The 20031-nt window shown below is 34.1% G+C and overlaps 2 protein-coding genes across 3 annotated transcripts in view; both read left to right on the top strand.

Annotated features, from left to right (window-relative positions):
• Positions 1-2343: 2343 nt before the first annotated feature.
• Positions 2344-10363, top strand: LOC125845935 (uncharacterized). Its single transcript, XM_049525419.1, has 6 exons — positions 2344-2429; positions 2782-3142; positions 3390-3516; positions 3620-3892; positions 4019-4126; positions 9789-10363. Exons 2-6 carry the CDS (start codon positions 2784-2786, stop codon positions 10182-10184), a joined length of 1263 nt encoding a protein of 420 aa, XP_049381376.1. The 5' UTR covers positions 2344-2429; positions 2782-2783; the 3' UTR covers positions 10185-10363.
• A 3031-nt stretch (positions 10364-13394) lies between these two features.
• LOC125843741 (protein PIR) overlaps positions 13395-20031 on the top strand; it is a 57871-nt gene continuing 51234 nt past the window's right edge. The window contains exons 1-7 of one of the 2 annotated variants that reach the window (XM_049522928.1): positions 13395-13581; positions 13679-13751; positions 14080-14144; positions 14227-14304; positions 18125-18244; positions 18333-18403; positions 19364-19456. In XM_049522928.1, the coding sequence (XP_049378885.1) occupies positions 13528-13581; positions 13679-13751; positions 14080-14144; positions 14227-14304; positions 18125-18244; positions 18333-18403; positions 19364-19456 (554 nt within the window). In that variant the 5' untranslated portion in view covers positions 13395-13527. Of the gene's footprint in view, positions 13582-13678; positions 13752-14079; positions 14145-14226; positions 14305-18116; positions 18245-18332; positions 18404-19363; positions 19457-20031 lie in introns of those variants that run through there. The other variant, XM_049522929.1, reaches the window with a different exon arrangement.

Here is a 20031-nt window from a genome sequence, read left to right as displayed (position 1 = left end):
CTAGTAATGTGTGGCAGGCACTTACAGAATTGAGCTTATTTTTTAAAGATCTTACTTCCACCACTCTACGAGTGGATGACATGGAGAGATTGGAGAGAGATATTCCACAAATCTTATGCAAGTTAGAACGTATATTTCCTCCTGGGTTCTTTGACTCAATGGAACATCTTCCTGTGCACATTCCATATGAAGCAAGGATAGCTGGACCAGTGCAATATCGATGGATGTATCCTTTTGAAAGGTAAGTGTGAAACTTTATGTCACTTATGACTAGTTTGCCATACATTCCTTTTCTAATGTAATGGTCTATCTATTTTCTTTATTTAGGTATTTGGGAACTCTTAAAAGGATTATTGGGAATAAAGCTAGTGTAGAGGGTTACATTTGTGAAACGTACTTGATGACAGAGTCAACACAATTGTTTTCTCATTATTTTGAATCTCATGTCATAACACGTAATCATAATGTGGAACGTAACGATGATGGTGGTGTTGTGGAAGATCTTGAAGGAAATTTATCAATATTCTCCCATCCAGGTCGAGTATGGGGAGAAGCAAAAAAAAGGGATTTATCCCTTGAAGAAATCAAGGCTGCCCAAACTTATATCTTACTAAATTGTGAGGAGGTTAAGCCATTTGTGAGGTAACAAAAGTTAGTGGTATTTTCTTAATGATATAAACATATCTTTATTCACGACTATCAAATTAAACTTATTTTACTATGATGAAGTATGTTCATGCAACATTTGCAAGAAGAATTTCCGAATCTATCTCAGGGTCAAATAGATGAGAGCCTTGAAGCAAATTTCTCTACATGGTTCAAGGAATTTGTAAGATTTCAAAACTACTATCTTTTATGTGGTAATGTGTATAACTTGACTTCGGAAATTTTACTAAGTCTTACAATTTTTTCAAAATAGGTCCGATGCAATCCCATAGAGAATGAATTCTTGAGTAGTCTTGCCCGTGGACCATTAATAAGTGCTACATGTCATTCTGTTTATTTTGTTAATAGATACAAATTTCACACAGAATGTCATGGTAGCGCAAGATCAACAATGAATAGTGGAGTTTGTATCTCAGATTCAAATTTTGGTGATTATTTTGGACGGATAAAAGAGATTATACAAGTGGAATACCCTGAAGCACCTTTGAAGCAAACTGTATTATTCAAATGTGAATGGTTTGACCCAACTATGAATGTTGGTGTCAAAAGGCATAATCAGTACAAATTGGTTGAGATTAATTAACGTCGTCGATATAAAAAATATGAGCCTTTTATTCTGGCAATGCAAGCAACTCAAGTGTGTTATGTGTCGTATCCGAACAAGAAAAAGGACAAAGATGACTGGGTAGCTGTATTGAAGGTCAAACCTTGAAATGTTATTGAATTACTTGATGAGGGAGTGGAGACAACTTCAGAACTGAATGTTCCATTCCAAGTTGATGAAGTTAAAGTCCACGAGATAGATATGACGGTTTCCACTGATGAAAACATACTCTTAAATGATCCAAATGGGGATACATTGGAAATGGATAAACCCATTGATGATGGTTTATTGCAAGAGCATCATAAAATCCAAATAGAATCAACAGAAGAATATGAAACCGAGGAAACTGAGGAGGATGAGGAGGATGAAGATGATGAAGAGGATCAGGAAGATGAAAAGTTTGAAGAAGACATAGATTGTGACTAGTGCTTGATAATCTACTTTTGTATTTTCACCGTAATTTGTTTGTATTAAGTTTTCTCCAAATATTCTCATTTTCTTTAGTTTCTGTTTTTCAAATTACGGTGATTAAAATCAGTAACTCTTGGATTTTGACCATGTGTGTTCTATTTCTTATTTTAACCTTTATTTAAATCTACTTGTAGCATTAATTGGTGTTATACATACCAGGTAACTGAATGTTCCATTTGAATGAGAGCTGTTTTGTGATGCTTTGGATGCCTAGGAAATCTCCACATTCACCTTTCCCCTTTTTTAGCTATTGTCTTTTCATTATCATTGGTCATTTTACATTGGTTATGGAGTTTCTAGTGCCACGTGTGGTGTCTTTGATGGCCAATCCAAAGAGAGTTTGTGTTCTCTTCCTTGGTACAGGGAAAACTGAAACAAATGTTATGCTTTGTGGTCATTTTACATTAGTGTTATACCTACCAGCTTTGATGACAGAATGTAACCATCAGGCCTAGGTGCCTTATCAGAAACACATGATCTAATGGTATTCAACTTTTCAGTCTCTTGAATGGCTTCTACAGTTCCCTAATATCCTTTTCTGTGATTGTATTCAATTTTTTTAGAATCTGATATAGATTTCTGAAGCTCATTATTTGTGTAAATCTTCTAACCAAACTCAATGATAACTATTTCACTCTTTTATATGCAGGCATAAGTGTTTTCACTTGATCTACAAGCTTTTTTAGAGGTATTTTTAATATTTCAGCACACTTCAATGAGGTAGCTTAATTTGATTTATACTAGTGATAAATGTTTGACTCTAGTTTCTGTTTTTGCAATATTTCTTTTTTTGGTGGAACAAGCTGTTTGTTGATAGTCATTTGCTAGTCTCATTTCGTTCTCATACAACATGATACTATGTGGGTCTGCCTGTATTTTGTTTTGACATTGGATAAGTAGCTCCCATCGATCGTTGTTGTGTTTGTAGTTCCACATCACTGAAAGTTTCTTTGTTTAGACATGACAATAAATTTTTCAGGAAGCCAACTACATTGTTATAGTTTTCAGGAAGCCAACTACACTGTTATATTTTTTTATAGGTATGGCTCGAGGCAGAGGTCGTGGGAAGTCCTTTGGTAGGAGTAGTCCTGCTATTCATGTAAGCATGCCAACTATTCCGATGCCCACTATAGTTTCTCCTCAACAAGGTGGTACCACAACTGTTGAAACATCAGATCAAAGTACCACCCCAACTATCTCTGAGACACCTCCAGTTACACCAAATCAGAGCAGTCCCATAGGTCAGGGTCTGTCTACTCAGAGCATCCCAACAGGTTGTAGTAATCCAATTGCTGAAGGTGATCTATCTACTCAAAGCAACTCAAGAGGTCATACAAACACAGTTGATACTGATTCTAGTAGTAACCACTCACGGACCCTTATTTTTATAAGTTCTGCAGGGTTAGTCCACTCTTTTGCTTTTATCCTCATAACCTGTTTATACTTGAGTGTAGTTAATATTGGTAGTCTTTGAATCCACAAGTCTGAGTAAACAAATTATAATTTAAGGTTCCCTGTTAAGCAATGCTAATTGATGGATCTGAAAAATTAGCAGCCTACTATAATCTGAGTATTCTTTTTGTTAGCACTCACATATATAATGTCTGATTATAATAAAACTCCAAATAATGTCTTCAAATTTACACAGGTTGGAACCTTCTATAATATGCTCTAGTTTCATAACCAAGTCTTTCAGAAATGATGTTGATCCCAATGGAATAAATTGGAAAAGTGTTTCAAACGATGTAAAAGACGGTTATTTTGGAGAATTTAAGGTATTACTTTTCATCATAGATAAATTTGGAAAGTGTATTCATACTTATAGATAGGATATTGATATATTACTTTCAAAATTCATTTCAGAAAAAATTCTATTAGGATGTTTCTATTAGTGAAAGTAAAGTGAAGAGACACTGGTTGGTCAAGGCCGCTATAAAATACAGAAATTTTATTTCTAAAATAAAAGGGGGAGGAGTTAGGCCAGGTTTTGTACCTGAGCATGTTTGGGAAAGATGGACACAACTTTGGGGAAGTAATGAGTCCAAGAAAAAGTCAGAAATAAATGCAAAGAATCGTCGTGGCGGCCGTGAAGTTGCTGCTGGGACTCACACAGGTGGCTCTATCTCAATTGGAGAGCATCGCAAGAAACTTGTAAGTATATATTTCACAAATTATATAAGTTACATCTTTAGGTTGTCTGATATATACACTTGTATCTAAATACACATTATGCAATCGATATTTTTGTATCTAAAAAGTGATTTTTCTTTTGTAAAGGCTATTGAAAAGGGTCGAGATCCAACACCAAGCGAGTTACATTTACACGTCCATACGCATGGTCATAATGGTAAATCTTTTGTTGGCGAACGCTCTCGAATTGTCCATGTAAGTCCAAAACTTTGAAACCTATCAGAATATATACATGTCATTTCTTATTATAAGGGAAAACTTGGCTGAAAATGAACAGTAATTTAGTTTCATGGTTGGATATTGTTATCTTGCTGCTCAACTGATGTGTGGACGGTTTACTTCTTGATCTTTGTAATTCGTTCAGATGTTAGAAATTTTTGAAAGTGTTTCAACTTATTATTAGACTGTAAATCAGTGGTGTATCTTGTTTGCTATTCATATTGTTTGCTTGCCTGTTGTCTCCTTGTAAGTCCTCTTATTTCACTGTTTTGGTTGGCTGTGAAAGTCGTGGTTCAGTTATGAAGTCCGAAATCATTTTCTATAGGAAAACATAAATGGTCATACATGCCCTGTTATCCTACATTACGAGTTATTTGTTTCAAGTTTGCTGTAACTAAGAAGTTGAGTTTAAACGAGTCAAAAAGCTACATGTTTCAAGTTGCTGAAGTATTATTTTGTGTTGTTTTCTTTGTTAAAGTTCCTTCCATTCTAACTAGGCGACTGTTTGTTGTGTTCATCATCCTTACCCTTAAGTCGAGATAAGACAAAATTTTAGTGTTCACGTCAAAGTTAAGTTCGATCCAATGGTATTTGGCTGCTTCTTTCTTCATGCTCCGACTTTGCTCTCCTTTCACTGCTCAACGTTGCGTTTGAATTAAATTTAAGTTTCCATTTTGTTTAGATTATAGTCAGAAAATGCCTACCATTTGTAGTTTTAAATATGAACTTCATAACATGTTTTCCTTATCTTTGTCTTGTTTTGGTTTTCATGAGGTTTGTGTTAGTTCTCTTCACTACGGGCGTAAAAGCTGCCCGTAGTGATGCTATTTCAGCATCTATTTTATGGCCCTCTTTAGGGGTGGGCATAAACACCGAGAAACCAAAACACCGAACCGAACCGAATTATTTCGGTATTTCGGTATTTCGGTTTTTGATTCGGTATTCGGTATATGTTTTCGTATTTTTCGATATTTCAATTCGGTTTTCGGTATTTAATTTTGTACTATTCGATATTTCGGTTTACCGAAATATATTATATTATATTTATACTTTTATTAATATTTTATTAATAACAAATAATAAATAAGCAAAAATCAATTAGGTCAATTGGTCAAACATTACCTTTTACTAATTTACTTTTCTATTCTCTTAGCACTTAGCAGAATAGCAGGGCAGCCGCATTTCACTGTGCACGTCTTCCGGCGATCTGCAACAAGCCAGCAACCGCCGACCAGCATCACGCAGCAGCAGGCGACCACTAGCGATCGGCGAGGCGGCGACCACCATCAGGTATTGTCACTATTTCTTCTTTCATTTTAAGTTGCAAAGTTTCAAAATGAATATTTCTTCTTCCATTCATTTTTCTTTTTGATTTTTGCTTTTGTTAGTTGTTACTAGTTACTTAGTTTGTGAATTCATTGTGAAATAAATTTTTTTTATATAGATGGCTGAACAAAATCAATTAAATGTGGGTGTGGCTGATCAAAGTCGAATAAGTATGGCTGGTTCTACGAATAATACACCTACTAATAGCAATGATGCGTCAATTGGCACAGAGGAAACAAAAAAAAGAAAAGAAATGGATCCTAGATCTACTGTTTGGCAACACTTTGAAAAAATATTTGAAAATGATATATTAGTTAAAACAAAGTGTTTATATTGTAAGCAATACTATGCTGCTAATACAACCAGAAATGGAACAAGTGGACTGAGACAACATTTGACTAGCTGATGTAAAGTGTATAAGCCCCCGCCTATTACACCTGGTATTCAAAAATTGTTAAATATTCAAAGTAACAGTTCTTCGATAGAGACTTGGAAGTTTGAGCAAGAGGTAACTAGGAGAGCTTTAGTTGAGATGATAATTTTGGATGAACTACCTTTTAGTTTTGTTGAAAAAGAAGGCTTTAAGAAGTTTATGAGTAAAGTCCAACCTTTGTTTCGGATTCCTTCTCGTAGAACCATAACAAGGGATTCTTATGAAGTTTATGGTGAATTGAGAATATATTTGAAAAAGTCTTTTAGAGAAATACAACCAAGAATTTGTCTCACAACAGACACATGGACTTCGGTGCAAAGAATCAATTATATGTGTTTGACTGCTCAATTTATTGATAGGGACTGGGTGCTTCATAAAAGAATATTGAATTTTTGTTCTATCACTAGTCATAAAGGTGAGCATTTGGCCGAGTGTATTAGTAATTGTTTACTTGATTGGAATTTGGACAATGTCTTTACTGTTACGGTTGATAATGCCTCTTCAAATGATGTGGCGGTTTTAGAGTTGTCCAAAAAATTAGATATGTGGGGAACTAATATGATGGATGGTAAGCATCTTCATGTGAGAAGTATGACTCACATACTTAATTTAAATGTGCAAGATGGTTTGAAAGAAATTGGTCCTTCTATCAAACGGGTGAGACAAATGGTGAAATATGTTAGATCATCTTTTACAAGAACAAGAAACTTCTTGAAATGTGTTGAAATGCAAAAGATAGAAAGTGATAAAATGTTGTCTTTAGATGTGCCTACTAGGTGGAATTCCACCTATTTGATGTTGGACACAGCAGAAAAGTTTGAGAAAGCTTTTGAAATGTTTGATCTTTATGATGGTAATTTTAATTCTTTTCTTGCTACTGATGTTTGTGAAGATGGAAGTATTGCATGTTCAATTCAAAATGAGGATTGGATTAATGTGAGGAATGTCACAAAATTTCTTGAAAAATTTTATGAGCTCACATTGAAAGTTTCAGGTTCACGGTATGTTACTTGTAATGTTCATTTTGAGGATATATGTGAGCTTGATGCATATTTGAAAGTATGTATGGCAAGTGATGAAGTTGATTTGAGTAAAATGGCTTCGGGGATGAAAGAAAAGTTCAAGAAATATTGGGGTACTCCTGAGAAGATGAACAAAATGCTTTTTATTGCTTCTGTTTTGGATCCTCGCAATAAATTTGTGTATGTTAGTTTTGCTCTTAAAGAATTACTTGGGGAAGAAAAGGGAAAGATAGTGAATAATGAAGTAGAAGCTTACTTGAAAAAATTATTTGCGATCTATGTAAGTAAGTATGCAAAAGGTTCTAAAAATCAATCATCTTCATCTGACTTATCTGATTCATCTACTTGTGGTCTTTCTCAAAATGTGAAAACAAATTCTTTGAGAACTAAGTTTTACATGAAGAAACAAAAGGAAGATTCTGGAAGTTTAGGTGTTAAATCTGAGTTGGATAGATATCTTCTTGAAGACCAAGAGCCTGAATCTGAGGATTTTGATATTTTGATTTGGTGGAAAGTTAATTCTCCTAGATTTCCTGTACTTTCACAGTTGGCTCGAGATGTATTGGCTATTCCTATGTCGAGTGTGGCATCGGAATGTGCATTTAGCACCGGTGATCGTATTCTTGATCCCTTTAGAAGTTCATTGACTCCCAAATGTGTGCAATGCCTTATTTGTGTCCAAGATTGGCTTAGACAAGAAACTAAGCCTATTTGTGTTGAAGAAAGTTTGGAGTTTCTTGAAAAAATTGAACTTGGTAAGACTTTTTATTTTTTTATTTGTTTTTGAAAAATAAAATACTTATTGTGTTGTATGACATATTTGATTTTCTTATCTATAGAGATGGCAAATAGTGGAAGAAACTCTTCCATTGTTGATCTATGATTGACTTGCAAGTCACAAGTATATAATAGTGGTGAGTTCAATACATCATTTATTTTAATCATATCATTTTTTTAATCTTAAAAGTAGTATTCTAACATTTGATTTTATCTTAAAAGGTCCAAGAGTCAAGACAATGAAGAAAGACGTAAAGTACTAAGTTTTGTTAGTATTTTTGTTGGCACTTGAGACTTGAAAGTGGTCTCATGGAAGAAAGTCAAGAAACTACATTGTTGCTCATTTTTTGTTATTTGTTATTGTTGGCATTTGAAAGTGATCTCATGGAAGAAGGCAAGAAGCTACATTGTTTGTTGCTCATTATTGTTGTTTGTTATTGTTGGCACTTGAAACTTGAAAGTGGTCTCATGAAAGAAACTACATTGGTGCATTATTGTTACTTGTTAAACTATTATTATGTTGTGGTGTAATGGCATGATCAATTGATCATTGTATTTGTGAAGTGTAGTGAAGTTTTATCACTTGTTAAATTGTTGTTTGTTAGTACAATGAACTTTTGTTAATTAAAAACTTTGGCAGTATGACAATTTTGACTTTTGAGGTGAGCTTTTTGTTGTTAGTTAAAATAAATGTCCAGTTAATTTAGGGACAGCTTGCATTATACAACTGCAAGTATACTTCTTTAGGGACAACTTGCATTTTACAGCTTGCATTAGTTTATAACAACAGTGGTACATATATATGTAATAATATATCGTTTATAGTAGCAGTGGTACAAGTGTGAAATGTACATTTTTCAGCTTTCAACTATAGGGCATTTTACAAAATATTGCAACTGATATGACATAGCAATGTAACTATTTTTAGCCCATTAAATTGAAAAATCAAACAAAAAAATTGTATAATTTTCAAAGCCCACTAAGCAGGCCCATAACAAAAAAATCGAACTAACAAAAATCGAACCGAAATAACATAAACTGAACCGAACAGAAATAATTCGGTTCGGTGTTCGATACACGTTGTACAAAAACTGAAAACCGAAAAAAAAGATCGAAATCGAACCGAATAACCGAATGCCCAGCCCTAGCCCTCTTCCCCCAGTCCAGTCGTTTCACTGAGTATCATAGAGGATTTCAAAATGTGCATGTTAATAAAAAAAAATATGTTATGAGAGCAGAAATGAGATCCAGATTTTTAGGATCAGTTTGTGGTAGCCTACACATGTTTTCAACATCTGATATGTGGCCTTCTTCCCCCAGTCCAGTAGTTTCAATAAGTATCACATAGGCAGGGCATATAGAGAAACAACTGATGCCTTGCCACTGAGAGTGCTGAAGAGTAGCTTGTACATTGCAGCTGCTGTAGCATCCCCAAGTCTTTGAACAATCACATCTATGCATACCTGCGTAGACACGTTGGCATACCACAAAAAGAAACAATAGAATCATTCTACTGCTAGAGATATTCAAGTGACACTTATAACCACAACAATCCTTTCAATTGTCATGAAACACTTGTGCAGACATAATAAAATAATGCTTAGCCTTCTAGCTTTGCTATATCCTATCAAAAAGATTTTTAAAATTGGAAATCAAGATTTGCTACAGACAGGATATTCACAATTCAAGCTGCTGCTAATATGTAAGATGGAACAATGATAATCTTTTAGGTCACTATTTTTGTAACATACCTTTGCTTTATACTTCTCGTCCTGTGAGTATCACATAGCATTAATGCTGATGAATGGCCTGCACATCTTTTTTCTTTGCTAATATAGAATGATGTATGTCTTCCTTATACATCAAGTCAGTTACAATGTTGATGAATGGCCTGCAGAAATATAGAATGATGTTACAGTGAGTTATGTACTCACGAAAATGTCCTGAGCAACATTGGGTATTCCCAATATAAGAACTATTATCCAAGGTTAAATTAGACATACAACATTTCTGCCTTTCCCTTCCATTATAAATTTATTCCTAATCTTTAATGTTTTCTCTTTATCTCAATTTATTACAGGAAAAATATGAAGAAATATTACGGGAAAAAACAACCTCTCAATTTGATATTGATCAATGTGAAGCATACTACCAAGCTGCCGGGGGAGAAAAGAAGAAAAGAATATACGGTCTTGGATCTGAAGCAAAAACTTACTACGGGCAGAATCTTTGTGCCTCATCATCTGTAGCAACTTCAGTTTCTCAATCAACAACGACAAGAAATATGGATGTGTTTGTGAAGGAAATGATTCCTGCCCTTACTACTCATTTTCTTCCGGTTATTATGGAGCGGCTACAACAAGTGGTTACTCCCATTGACAATCCATCACTTGTGACACCCATGGTACCTCCTCCTGCTGCTACTAATGAGGACGAGGTTGATCCCTTAGTTTCAAGTGATGAGGGTATCCCTTAATTAGTCTCCTTTAGCTTTAATTTTTGGATGTTTGTGTTTTTGAAAAGTACAAATTGTCTGATAACAATAGTTGATGACTTGCTTTTGATGTTTTGCAGTGAAAGTATGTGATTAGGATTTTGCTATCTACAGATTTTGAACCCTCTAAATATTATTTTATATGAATGTTTGTTATTTTAGAGGTATTTAGTAATTGTTATTAATTTATTTCAGCAATGTATATTTAAAATAAAAAAATGAAATTATTTTACAAGAAAATTTTTAGCAACAAATTTAATGACGATTTGGTCGTTGCTATGATAAAATTTTGGCGACGGATTAGCAACGGAACATTTTAGTGGCAAATATGTTGGCTTAAATAACAGAATATTTTGTGACGGATTAGTGACAGAAATTCCGACACGAATTTATTTGAAATGATGAAATTAATGATGAACTTAGCAACGAATTTTTTGCGACGGATTAGTGACGGAAATTTCATCGCGAATTTATTTGAAATGACGAAATTAATTATGGAATTAGCAACGAACTATATAAGTATAACGACGGAAGAGTCCGTCACTAAAGTTGCGACAGACTAAATTTTTCGTCGCTAAGAGATTACTAACGAGCGAAATACTAACAGCCAAAAATCCATCGCAAATCCGGTTTAGCTACAGAATACCATAGGTTAGCGACGGATTTCGTCAGTCGCTAAATGCTATTTTTTTTGTAGTGAAAAAACTCATAGGATTTACTTTTAAAACTATAAAACTTCGCTGAATTGAATCATGATTGGCGCGTGGGTGAACTAACCCAACGCTATGTGATCTCACATACCTTGTAGGATTGAATCCTTGGCGAAATCCACAACCAAACTCGAACGTTCTTGACGATTCTTGATTTCTTCTCTCCTTTCTCCTTTTTTCTCTTTTCTCCAAGCCCTAACGTGAACTTCAACTTTTCTAAACTGACTAAAATCTGATTTTACCCCAATTAAACTCCTTAAAACAAATTAAAATAATTGGGTAAGGAAAAGACTAAAATACCCTTCCAAAATCCGGATTAGACTTTCCTTATTTGAACATCCCAACTTCAAATGGACATCTCTCACTCATACGAACTCGGAATCGCGCAAACTCAGCGGCGTTGGAAAGATTATTCCAAGATCTTTCCTACGGTATCTGGAAATACACCTAAATCATCCCGAGTTAGGATTTATGGTCATTTGAAGTTGACCAAAAACTCAACTTAACATACTTAACAAATTTTCCAGATTTTTACTCTTCCCAAAAATAGCTATTTCCAATTCTTAACTTCTTCCTAGTTATTTCAATTTGCGAGATGTTACAAGCCCGCCTCGTAAAGCCCATATGTCATGTCAGTTAAATCTTATTGGTCGAACGGAAGCATGTTCCTATCGCAAAACCTCTATTCTAAAACTATAAATAGGGGTCCTCATAATTTAGAAAAAGGGACCAAAAATTCTAAGCAAGAAGTTAGAAAAAGCTCATGGATCAAAAGCCATAGATTTCTCTATAACTACAAGTTTAAGAATTCATGAATTTAAGTTCAAGAATGATCAAGATCAAGACCGCCAAATTCAAGAACAAGCTCGAAACCCTTGAATTCAAATAAAAGTTAAGATCAAGATAAAGTTGAAGTTCATTGAAGATTCGAGAACAAGCTCCAAAGCCGTTGAATCCAAGATCAAGTTCAAGACAAATTCAAGATCAAGCTCAAGAGCCCTTGAATTTATATATGAAAAGACGAATTAGAGGAATCGTAGAGATTGTAACACTCACACTTTGAAATCAATAAATATGATTAATACAATATTTTCCCATTCTTGATTATTGTTTTCTCGACGCGAATTTTATTGTCTACAAATTTTGGCATGCCCAATGAGACCATCTGCCCTTCATCTCTTCTCTCACAAATCATTCACAAATCAAATCTGCAAATCTGATGTCACAAAACCGCAAAGGTGAAAGAATGCGTACTTCAAGCTTGGTCTTTGAGTTTCAACAAGTCTACACTCACGGGACATTTGTAGACATTAAAATTTTGTGGGACTCTACAAGACGTGTTTAATTCGATTTAGGACTCCACAAGGTGTGTTCAATTCTAAATAAAATTCTTGGAGCTACTCAACCTTAAACCTAGTTCATGCCTATATAAAGGGTATTCCCTTGAAAAAACATCTCGAATATTCTGCAAATTCATGAAATATTCATAAAGAGATGAAAACCAAATTATCTTAGTTCGAGAAATAGGCCACTAACGACCCCTGAATCATGGATAAATCTTAAGAGTGAGAAGAATCAAGGGAGGGACAAATTTGTACCGGCAATGTTTATCAATGAAACTATGTTTATTGCAATTTATTTTCTATCACTTTAAAGTTTGTTGTAAACAACAACCTTTCTTTCTTCTTCTGCTTCTGCAACTTCTTCGTCCTCCTCCTTCTTATGCGTTTTTTTTTTGTTATCGTCTTCATTATTGATTTTCCTTTTTCTATAAAATCATTTTTCAATAAAACTTGATGTACTGTAAACATGAATTGTTTCAAGCGAATTATTTATCAAAAGATTTGAAACATTGAGATGATTTCATATATAAAATTTGGGATTGCTTAGATGTAATTTTGAGTTGATCGAGATTAAATAATTAATATATACTTCATGCATAATTAAACTATATATATTCAACTTTTTGAGTGAATCAATATGTGTAGTCAGTGTATATCTCAGCTATATATAAATAATATTGTATAGTATACTATAGTCAATATATACTTTTCATGATTTTTGATTATTTTTTCTATAAAAAAAAGCATAATTATGTTTATCGTAAACTAATTACTTTATATTTAAAAGCATCATTAATATGTATTAAATAAAAAAATTAACTATGGTTAGATTTTTCCCTCTCCGTTCTCTTTTACTTGCCACAATTTAACTTGACACACCCATAAAGAAAATAATTATTGATATAAATACTTTATCAAATTATCCTCTATTAAATGATGTCTTGGAAAATGATTTGAAAAATAAATATTTAATGTTGAGAGTAAAATTTGAAAAAAATTATTGTCTTTTTTTTATATGTCAAAAATGACAAATAAAAATGATAAACAGTTTCAAGAATAAGTGACAAATAAAAGTGGACGGAATTGGTACATACTATAGTTTCTACTTCTTTTTTTTCTTCAATAGACGTAATTCTCCTGCCAGATCCAACCAGAGAGCAGAGAGAGAGGTGGTAAACTTTTCGAGTCTCTTCCCCTATTTCATCCACTTCTACCTGACAAATGCAGTATATTTTCCGCTAATTACAAGAAAATACTTGTCTCTCACATCAAATGGCTGTTCCGATTGAAGAAGCCATAGCTGCACTATCCACATTTTCTCTAGAGGTAACAATGTCTATTAACACTATTTGAAAATTCAATAGTTTTCAGTAAGTATGTTTTCCTAATTGGTGAATTTCTTCCTTTGTCGTTATAATTTCAGGATGATCAACCAGAAGTACAAGGCCCAGGGTTTTGGGTTTCAGCTGAAGGAGGTGCAACTATTAGTCCAATCGGTAACACATCGTTTTTACATTTCTTTTAGGTTTTCAGTTCTAACTCAGTATTTTTTTCCCCATTTGTTATTGTAGTTAGTAATTTAGTAATTTGCTTGATCTTCCTTTCTGGTTGCAAGCATAAATGAATTTGCCTTTAGTATTTATTTTTGATAAATAAGATTCCATTCAATATTGTATTGTTAGTCATATTATTATTTCTGGAATTTCAAGCGATTCCTCGTGAATGTTCCTTGTAGGTCTTCCTTTCTGAAAGTATAGACCACCCATGAAATCACACTGCCTCATTTTACTACTTTTTTTTAACGTTTCAAAATGAATTTGGCAGAGTACAGTGATGTGGCTGCATATAGGTTGTCTTTATCAGAAGACACTAAAGCTATTAACCAGCTGGTATGTGTTAAGAAATTGTATCAGTAATCTGCTGCTGAAATTGCATTCCTTTTCCTTGATGTAATGCTGAAATTGTTTGCAGAACACACTTATACAAGAGGGGAAGGAAATGGGTTCCGTGCTCTACACATATAGAAGTTGTGTTAAAGCGCTTCCTCAGGTTAGTAAAGAATTTCAGCTTTTAACTGATTTTTTTTTGATTTCTTAATGAGATAAGGTTTTACATTATGTGTATCTTCTACTTTGCTTCTATGCTTTTTAATTTTGTTTGTGTTGGTGAAAATGATTATAATATGTGGTGGTGGTTTGTAGTTCATTTCACAATATTTTTGTATATCTTTATATTGGTGGAAGCTTTGTGAGAGCAGAAATGATGAACCACCTCAATTCAAGCTTTAAAGTTTAGCTAGGACAAAGAGCATAACCTTGTTAATTGACTAGTATAATTTCCTCACAACTGCACCCAAGGCATATGACCATGTCAGTTGGTCTTGTTTGCTAGATTTCTTAGGCTAACAAATTTTTGGTGATAAGTGGACAGAGTGGGTCAGATTCTGCATTTCCCCAGTCAGATTTTCTATATTGATAGATGGTGATCCTTAAGGTTTCTTCAAGTCTGGAAGGGGTTTAAGGCAGGGTGATCCTTTATCCTCTATCTCTTTGTCTTTGTGATGGAAATCCGAGCTTAACATTCAAAAAGGCAGAGAGTTTGGGATGGTTTAAGGGCCTATGCATTGGCAAGAATGGAGAGGAAGAAATGGTACTTACACTTTCTATAAGCAAATGATATTTTACTTTTTTGTGAGGCAGAAAAAGACCAGCTATTGCATTTAAGAGGGGTTTTGTTAAGATTTCAAGCAATTTCTGGGCTGAAAATCTGTCTAAAAGCAGTATATTTAGCATTAATGCAGAATGTTGCATTGAGGAATTAGCTGTTATTTTGGGGTGTGAAATGAACAAGTTTCCTACAGTAATTTTTCATTAGGGATGATGAAGAAAGATTAAATTATTTGGCCATGAGTAACTGATAGAAGTACAAATAAGTTTGTTTCTGAATATTTTTTAGATGTACAGATAAGTTAACCCCTTGGAAGAAATGATATCTGTCTTTTGGAGAAGACTTGTCCTAATTAGTAGTGTGCTTGATGGAATGCTAACATATACAATGTCTCTGTTTTCTATGTCTACAACATTATATAAGAAGAATTCTATTATACATTAGTTTTGATGGGATGGTAATGCTGATAAAGGAAGATCCATTTAGTAAGGTGGCAAGTGGTAACAAATGATAAGAAAGAAGGTCACAGTAAAGTGGCTTTCAGCTTCTTCCCTTACATCCTTACAGTCAAGTGGCTTTCAGCTTGGGAGTGAGGAATTTGAAATTTCATATCAAAAACTTGCTATTTAAATGGTCGTGGAGATACATTAGGGGTGGTAAAGAAATTTGAAAAGGCTTATAGATGATATTTATAGAAAGATGGATGGTTGGAGGCAAAGTTCCACATAGATGAGCAGGGAAGGGGGAGTTTGAGAAGAAGATTTCCAAGACCTATTTAGATGCTTTGTGCTCAAGGAGGCTATGTAGCTGATTATCACTCAACCTCAGGATGGCAATTAGAATTCTAGAGAAATTTAAATGACTGGGAGCTGGAGGTTTTTTGTCTAACTTATCAACTGGAGTTGGAGTCAATCTCAATTATTCAGAATAAGGTGAATGGTTTGTTCTGGGTGAATAACAAGGATCGAATGTTGTATGTCAAGAAATGCTACAATCTGCTGCTAAAGCTTGCAGGTCAGGAGGTTTCTACTTGACACTATCTGGAAAAACTAAAGCTATTGTTAAGGTAGCTTGTTGGGGATGGATTGTCACTTGGGATGCTTGTCTAACTCAGAAAAATTTACAGAACAAGGTTTTGTTTTTAGTAGTAAATGCTAAATGCCTGAAGAGGATCAGGAATCAGTGGAACATTTTTAATTGTTGTTGAGAATATAATTAAATAATAAAAGTGTACTCTCTCTAACAGCTTAAGCTTTTAGATGAGATAGTCACACACTTCAACATGGTATCAAAGTAGGCAGAGGTCTTGAGATTGAATCTCATCGTCACCCATATCAAAAAGATTTTCACGTGCTTGACTCATGAAAAAATATCAGGTCCACATGTGACTCATGAGAGGGTATGTTGAGAATGTAATTAAATAATATAAGTGTGCTCTCTCTAGCAACTTAAGCTTTTAGATGAGATGGTCACACACTTTAACAATTGCAATGTAGAGTATCTTGAGAATGTTGGGAACTGCTTCTTAATGTGATTGGTGTTTCATGGGTAATGCCTCTGAAGATCAGGAGTTTACTGGAATGCTGTCAATGTGAAAGGATGCCTAAAAACTTGAAGCAGATTTGGAACAACTCTAATATGCATTTTCTGGACTTTATGTCTGGAAAGGAACAAGGCTTGCTTTGAAGAAAAAGTATGCACATTTCTAAAATTTAGAATACTTGTTTGCATTATTTATATTCTTGGCGTGATAGTAATATGCTAGATAGTCTTGATCATTACATGGACTTCTTAAGTTTTTTAGAATGGGTCACTTGATACTTTTATGGTTGTAGTTTTCGTGTTTCTTGTATTTCTTATATCATCTTGGTAGTCTATTAATATAACTTTACCTTTACAAAAAAGCTTCACCAAGGTCTCTAAACTAAATCAAATGACGAAGGACTGCAAAATTCTCTACTAATCAACACATGTAGCATAAAGCTCATAAAGGTAGCTTCAGTTTAAATTAAAGTGCTCCCATTGTGCTACCTCGGGTCCACATATAAGGAGATCTAGACAGAAATCCCTTGGCTTGTAGACTTCAGTAAACAATGCAAGCCATTTAATAAACAATCCAATCGTAGCTGCTTTCTTCTTTGATGACTTCAGACCTTAACTAGAAAGGTAACAAATATACACTTCCTTTCAAATTCATAAAATTCCATATACCGTTTCTTGAATGTGTTGGGGTTTATTAAATTGGTTCAAGTCTACATGTATATGTAACCACTTCTTTAATGTGATGACAAGCTAGCTATTGAAAGTCGTTGTGTTGTCACTTAAAGCTATGCGAAAGGAGGGATTATCACTTCATGGGTGAAGACATGCGCTTTATAGAGGTGTTTGCTTCTAACAGTACCCATTAAGAAAAGTGTGTGCTTCAAACATGATGTGCATAGTTATCCCAACAAGGATCAATCAGTTCCTTGAATCTAAACTTTAAAGAGTTAGATTAATGTCAAAATTATTGTATATTGGATGCTAAAATTTGTCATTTTAATCATAATTTGTATTTTGTAATAAATTCATATATGTTGGTATAATTTAATTTTCTGTAACTTGTGCACTGCACATCGTAGCATCCATTTCACATTACGTCTTTTGCTTTAAGCCTCATGAACCTTCTTGTTTTTTTTTCTCTTTTATAACTATTGAGCTATATTATTGTCGCGATATTTAGTATTTCATCTACTCCTGGGCTTTGGTTCAGTAGTAAGGTGCACATCTCTTGATGTGTCAAACTGTCAAAGAGGCACCTCAAGAGTTTGAGTTCTGCTATGAGGAAAACACCAGGTTTTTAAGTGGAGAAGGGGCGAGCTCATTATGCATCAAATTTCGAACCGTGTGCTAGTTGGTCCTTGGGGATTCTCGGTTATAAAAAAGATGTATTTTATCTAGTTTGCATTTTCTTTGTACTTTGTTTGAATGTTTATTGTGTAGTTAAATGGGTATATGAAGCCCCAGCAAGAGAACTAGTGCTTAAAGCTAATCTTTTTGAGAGATAAAATTTCTTGTTCAATTATTTAGACATATTAATCGCAGATTGAAGTTGTTAATCTTTCTTCCTTGTACATATTTATTTGATGTTTGCACCATGTTTTTGCCACTGTCCTACTTTTTCTTTTAAAAACTTGTAATAGTTAAAGACATAGTATTGCAGCTTCCAGATTCTATGAAGCAAAGTCAGGCTGACCTGTATCTCGAAACTTACCAAGTTTTGGATTTGGAAATGAGCCGTTTGCGTGAAATTCAGAGATGGCAAGCATCCGCGGCATCTAAGGTTTGAACTGACTATTCTGTTTATCTATAATCTATACTAATGAATTTCTTCTCATTCAAGCTTTTCTGCTCGATCTGTCTCAATGCAGCTGGCAGCTGACATGCAACGTTTTTCCAGACCTGAGCGTCGTATTAATGGTCCCACAGTAACTCATCTTTGGTCTGTACATGTGTTTTATCTTTTCATTAGTCTGTTCTCTTGTGCTTCTAAAATAGATTAGTCTATTCTCTTTATTCTGTATTGTGATGATTTATTACTGGGTAAAGATTACATGTTACTATTTTGTATTCACTTCCTTGATTGTTATTGCTTCTTTTAGGGTGTGTATAATCTTGGAAAATGTTGACAAGAGGGAAAGCGGCCCTCCACCTCCAATCATGAGGTTGGGGGTTTGAGTCACCAATATAGCAAAGTGGGAAAAAAACCACTATCCTGGGTATGGCTGTTTTTTGCGTGGGGGTTAAGTTTAACCAAATCTGAAAAAAAGATCTTCGGAAACATGTAAATTTCCGTTAGAGTCTCTTCTTTAGCACAATTGGAAACTGCTATTTACATAGCAGTTTATTTTCAAAATTTTTGATAGTTGTCAAAGACAAATTTGGATAAGTCGAGATTTACGGAATGTAGTACTTGGTCCGGCTGCTGAAAATTTGATCTGATGAACATAGCTTATTACTTGAGACTTAAAATTAGGCGAGGCAGTCAAATTCCTCTCTACATAGATTTGACCTAGAAAGCCAGTATGTGTTTGCTCTTTTGGAGAGGATGTTCGTGCAGTATTGTTTGATTAATCTTTGTGATGCAAGCAGAGACCAGTTATTTGCACAGATCAAAATCATTTGATGAATTCTTCTTTCAAATATGCCACACCACGTCACCACCTGATTTCTGATTATTACATGATTATTTTCCCAAAAAAGAAGAAGAAAAAGCTTACAGTTGAGAACTGCTGAAGTTTTATTGTGAAAATGAACTTGCACCTTTACTAGTTCATTTAGTTTATCTTTTCTGTTTTATTGAGCTTATGCTTGGTGTATTTTCTTTGTTTTCCATAATGCACTTGAATCACTAACTTCTCACTGATCATTAGGGCATAAATTTCAAATGAATTTATTGCAGGTCCATGCTGAAATTACTTGATGTTCTGATCCAGCTTGATCATCTTAAAAATGCAAAAGCTAGTATACCTAATGACTTCTCTTGGTACAAAAGGTGTGTGTCATAGTTGTTTGTATTTCACGAGTGCCAACTTTTCCATCCCTGCCATTTAGGACAATTAGTTGCACAAAGGCTTAACATGTTATAAATTGATTACTTAAAAGTAGTAATGCTTTTATCAGTTTTGGTAGTGTTTGTCAATCAAAAAACAAGGAAAGTACTAAGTTACCAGATTTTTTTTTAAAAAACCCCAAAAAACAAGGGAAATATTTGAACAAAGTGATCATTCTAAAAGAAAATCAATGTAACTGATGGTAAAAGTTCTTTCATTTTCACGACAACCTCATGCTTGGTGTTAATTCATGAGAATGTCTTCCATAACTTGATTGCAATCAAGAATATCTTATTTTGCATATTTTATTGAAACTCTCTTAGTAGCATATTTCTGGGGTAATATCTTTTAAGGTGTTGTATATTCTTGTTCAGTGTATACTGAGTGTGGTCACTCTTTGCTCCAAATTTTTGTTCTGATTTTTCAATTTGAAAGAGTTCTTGAAAACATAGGATCTGTTGTGCCCCCTAAAAAATTTTGTAACCACCAAAAATTAGAGGTAACCCGAACACCCCCT

This window comes from Solanum stenotomum, chromosome 11, assembly GCF_019186545.1.
Source record: "Solanum stenotomum isolate F172 chromosome 11, ASM1918654v1, whole genome shotgun sequence".
Lineage (NCBI taxonomy): Eukaryota > Viridiplantae > Streptophyta > Magnoliopsida > Solanales > Solanaceae > Solanum > Solanum stenotomum.
Note: the sequence above shows the minus strand (reverse complement) of the source record. Positions and strands in the feature narration are given on the sequence as shown.

Excerpts from the sequence above, each read along its gene's own strand:
- LOC125845935 (XM_049525419.1), top strand. The coding sequence starts at position 2,784 with ATGGCTCGAGGCAGAGGTCGTGGGAAGTCCTTTGGTAGGAGTAGTCCT. Across the intron at positions 3,893-4,018 it reads GAGAGCATCGCAAGAAACTT|GCTATTGAAAAGGGTCGAGA; the intron begins GTAAGTATATAT and ends TCTTTTGTAAAG. Across the intron at positions 4,127-9,788 it reads AACGCTCTCGAATTGTCCAT|GAAAAATATGAAGAAATATT; the intron begins GTAAGTCCAAAA and ends AATTTATTACAG.